The sequence below is a fragment of the Austrofundulus limnaeus genome, unplaced genomic scaffold (assembly GCF_001266775.1).
Source record: "Austrofundulus limnaeus strain Quisiro unplaced genomic scaffold, Austrofundulus_limnaeus-1.0 Scaffold279, whole genome shotgun sequence".
NCBI classification, from domain to species: domain Eukaryota; kingdom Metazoa; phylum Chordata; class Actinopteri; order Cyprinodontiformes; family Rivulidae; genus Austrofundulus; species Austrofundulus limnaeus.
This window is the reverse complement of record NW_013952681.1, coordinates 797,006-801,774: the sequence shown is the minus strand read 5'-3', so window position 1 is coordinate 801,774 and position 4,769 is coordinate 797,006. Positions and strand designations below refer to the sequence as shown.

Genomic DNA, 4,769 nt, shown 5'->3' with positions numbered 1-4,769 from the left:
TTTGCACTGGTGAGGTACTAACTGGGACATATTGACACATGTATTTGTTGGTACACTTGCACATTAATAATAAACACACACACACTGTAATGTTTCGTCTGGGTTCATGTTTTTATTTTGACTTTATTCTGATTTTTGTCAAGTTCCTCTCTTTTCTTCCACCTGTCTGCCTTTGCTCCAGCCCCGCCCACTCACACCTGATCCTCATATTTCTCCCCCAGGTGTTCCCTGTTTGTGCTCATTAGTCTCACCTTTATATTCTGTGTCTTGTCTTCACTTCCCTGTCGGGTCATTCTGTTATGAGTCTCAGGCAGGAATGAACCCATGATGCAGGCAGTTTCAAGGTTCCAACAAACAAAGTATTTATTTAACAAAAAAAAAAGGTGCTGACTGGGCAGCTCAAAAAACTTACAAGGCTTGGTAGGGCAGGACAAGGCACAATACAACACAATACAGAACATAACCAAACAATGACCTGACCGGGAAGTGAAGACAAGACACAGAATATAAAGGTGATCTAATGAGCACAAACAGGGAACACCTGGGAGAGAAACATGAGGATCAGGTGTGAGTGGGCGGGGCTGGAGCAAAGGCAGACAGGAGGAAGAAAACAGAGGAACATGACAAAAATCAGAATAAAGTCAAAATAAAAACATGAACCCAGACAAAACATAACACACACACGGTAGTTAAAAGTATTGTCTCGTCACTCCCACAAACTTTAGTTCTTGTCAGCATGCATTTAGGTGACTTCCTGTCTAGTTATGAGTGGTTTCTGTGAGTAGTGAAGCTCTCCAGGAGCCTCATGTAACAGTGCATAGATTCCACACACCAGGATGTATCAAACTGAACATTGAATTAAAGTGTGTGTAAATACACAAACATGTTTTAACTGCCCTGAAAACGTGTGGACAGCCACACAAAGTTTTGCAGTTGACAGTTTTAAACCATTAAGTCCAGAATCTGACCTGAAAACACAGAAATACGACTCTGTTCTGTTTTCTGGATGAAAGGAGTGTCTGAACACTGGGTTTTTTTAAGTTTGAGTTTATATGATTGAAGCCCTAGCGATGAAACTGAATCACATTTAACCTCAGACAACACAGAGTACACATAAAAATGATAAAAACAACCTTACTCCAGTGTACTGTCAAGTTTCTTTTATTTCTGTCATATGTAAACTGAGTCCTTTGTCTAAGAAAATGAAAATACCACGCAGAAATGAATAATAAGCTGCAAGAMCACCAACAAGGCCTCCTATCAAATGCTTCTGATCCTCTGATCTAAATAAACAGAGTCATAAGTCCTGAACTTTCTATTTCCTTGTTTGTTTTCCAACCTGTGGCTGTTAGAATGTGGCACAAATTCAGCAGATCCCAGCAGTCGTATTGTGGGCGGCACAGAGGCTGTGAACGGAGCCTGGCCGTGGCAGGTCAGTCTCCAGATTTCTAATCAACATGTGTGTGGAGGCTCCATRATCGGCCCGAAGTGGATCCTGTCTGCAGCACACTGCTTCCAGAGGTCAGCTTTTCCACTTTCCTTCATTTCTTCTCATGTTCAGCAAGCTGTTTCACAAAACCTAAACTAAAGATTCTGCTGATCACAAGTTACCTATCTGTGACTGGGTGTTTCACAAGCACTGACACTTTGAACTTTTCCCATTTTGTCACAAAGCAATGTTTTAAAATACATGCATTTGGTTTCTTTCTCCTGTAATATCAAGAGAATGGGACCTGATGGGTTTTCAGCTTTTCTGATAAAAAAAAACTGGGCTGAGGAACTCACAGCTGCTTGGTGTCCTTTATTCCWGCAATCGCTTAACACTCACACAGTGCCAGCAGCATGAAAACTATCTCATATTAACACTGATTCCTACAAAATCTGGGACTACTACAAATGACAGTTTGTGTCCTGTGGCCTTGACCTCAAATCTTGTGAAAATTTGAGAAACTTATGTCACAGTTTGAGAAAGACGTTGACACCTACCAGTTTGCTTACAAGAAAAACAGAAGCACTGAAGATGCTATTAGCATTGTTCATCCTGTGTCTAAACATCTTGAAAATACTAAGGCCTGTGCTCCGTGTTTTATTTGTGGACTTTAGTTCACCCTCTGACCCTGCAAACACACCTACTCCTAGAGAAAACAAGCTTCTGAACACGGTGTTAGTGTCTATTTAATRAGATGGTTTTACTCTTTTTRTAAATAACAGAACACAACGTGRTCGGGTGAGTGGAACAGTATCAGATGTTAGACATAAAAACACTGGAGTTCCACAAGGCAGTGTATCATCTCTGGTTCTTTTTGCCTTATACATAAGTGAATGCATGAGTATTCACCCAAATAACCTCTTAGTTAGTATGGCCTCTTAGTTAGTTCTGTCTTCTACAAAAGGACATGGACACATCATCATACTACAGTGAAATAGACTCCGTCACTAAGTGTTGCGATAAGAATCGTCTCCTGTAAATGTGAAAAAGACAAAAAAAATCTTRGACCATAGGAACGTCTATGACCATCGTCTATGATGTCATCATAAAGGACACTGTGATTCAACAAGGACCACTATATAAATACCTAGGGACTCACTTGGAAAGTGTGTTGTGTTGGAAAGCCAACACTGACTTTCTGTGTTCAAGACTACAGTGGAGACTYTATATTTTTAAGAAGACTAAAACTGTTTGGTGTTGGCATTAACGTCAGAGCTTTATTGCCATTGTCAGTGATAAACACAGACTAGGAACTTGCAGTTTAGAACATCCGTTCAGGGAAGACACACATAACAAACATGGGAGAACGAATGTCATGGTCTTTCGCACTAATGTGCGCTACTTTTGCAGCCTAAAATACACTCACACTAGGAAAGGCTAGTTTAAAAAAGTGCTTTGATCCTATGTTTTACACAGAAACACAGAACCGTGCGCCCAAAAAAATCACTCAGCAAGTGCAAGGCAGCGAAGGAGTGGAGGGGGTGGGGGGACAAACACATGGTATGGGGTGGGGTTCAGCGGAGCCGGTGACATTCCAGGTTAGTACTCCGTGTTGGAACTGATCAAAGACCTCCAATGTCCGTAGCAAGTTGTTGTCAGCCAAAGCACAAATCACCAGAGTCAGTTCTCTGTCTCCACCCAACGTGGCTTTCAGACTGATCCACTCATAGGTGATACGGGTAGGGATGGGGGCAGTCAAGGCTTTTTTCTCACGTGTCATCCAGGGAGGTTTGATAGTTGGCAACCCAAGGTCACCAGCTGCAAGGGATCCAATAATAAACATAATTGTTTTGGCCAAGCAGCCTGGTTTTCTCTGCTTTGTGTCAACTGCATCTCTGTTTGCGAAAAAAGCCAATGTTCCAAATTACAGTACCTCCTCGCCTSTCTCCATGTGAAACTTCACCCAGGTGTAATCTTACTCCTCACAGGCATGCTGCTGAACTGTGATCCTCATCAGAATCACGTCCAGTTTGCAACTTATATCCCCCAGCATTTGAGTCTGTGCATTTCCAYTACGGTAAATCCCACCCACGGTCCCTGACAGCTTTTGGCATTTCCGAACTTCTGTCAGGATCACTTTCATTTTCCGATAAACCAGTACACCTCCACAGCCGATCAGCAGGAATCCAGTTATCATGGATCCAAAAAAATATACAGATCTTCAACATCTGCGATGAAAAGCGGGGCCAAACAAATGAGGTTCCAGCCCCAAGACCCAGACACTTGCCCTGCCGCCACCATTCCACTCAGACAGCTGCGCTCCCCATGTTCCAATCTCAGTGTTGAAAAATGGTGTTGATTGCATTCAGAGACCAGTTGAKCAAATCCATAATCAGTGTGCATTACTAATGCAATGCACACTATTGTGATTTGTTTCCCATCCAAGTCATCTCAATTTTGCCATGCTTCTCCTCCTGCATACTTTGTCCTAGAGCTGCCATTGTAATTTATATCTGTAAAGCCCCTGTGCCAAATAATGGCTATGCCTTTTGGTGCCTGTAAAACTTATAGTTTTTGAAATATTAATGTTTAATAAATTATAATGGCAGTCAATGGAGCCTTGTATTGGTCCAATACTGCAACCCTGCTGCATCTACACAATATGGTACTGCACCATAGTTTCATAATATTTAAACTCAGTACTTCAGTGATTACAATARTAATATGATTGTATTTAAATGTTTTAATGTAATACTGTCTTTATGTTGTCCTCTTGCTGAAATACATTGCACTTAAGTGTCAATAATTGCATTGACAAGGTAAACTTTTTCTGTATACATACAATCCAATCCCTGGGATTGTCCTCTGTCACATCTCCTATATACTCATGATGAGCACTGTAGGCTTTCATGCGGGAGATCAGGGTTCAAATCCAGCTACTGCAACTTTTAAAAAAATCTCTTCAAACTTCTTATTGTCACACAACTACCTTAATTACAAACACCTGCTGATGTGACAGGCACAAGCTGGTATAGAAAACACATTTGAACTTGGTCAAAGTTTATTCTGAAAGTCCAATGCTCCTGCATACATTGTCCTACAGCTGCTATTGTAATTTCTATCTGTAAAGGTCCTGTGCCAAATGATTGCTATGCCTTTTGGTACCTGTACAACTTGTAGTTTTTGAAATATTAATGTTTAAACTTTATTTCAAATTCATATAATGAGATTCAATGGAGCGTTGTAATGGTCCAATACTGCCCCCTGCTGTACACAACCTGGTACTGCACCAAAGTTTAGTAATATTTAAACTCTGTAGTTTAGCGTTTACAATTGTAAA

General features: G+C 41.0%; 1 protein-coding gene across 1 annotated transcript in view; it reads left to right on the top strand.

The window, feature by feature from the left end:
* The window catches only part of tmprss2 (transmembrane serine protease 2), a 46,190-nt gene that overhangs the window by 24,076 nt on the left and 17,345 nt on the right, over window positions 1–4,769 (top strand). Inside the window, exon 7 of the mRNA XM_014021129.1 lies at window positions 1,353–1,521. Coding sequence (XP_013876583.1) covers window positions 1,353–1,521 — 169 coding nt within the window. The remainder of the gene's footprint in view (window positions 1–1,352; window positions 1,522–4,769) is intronic.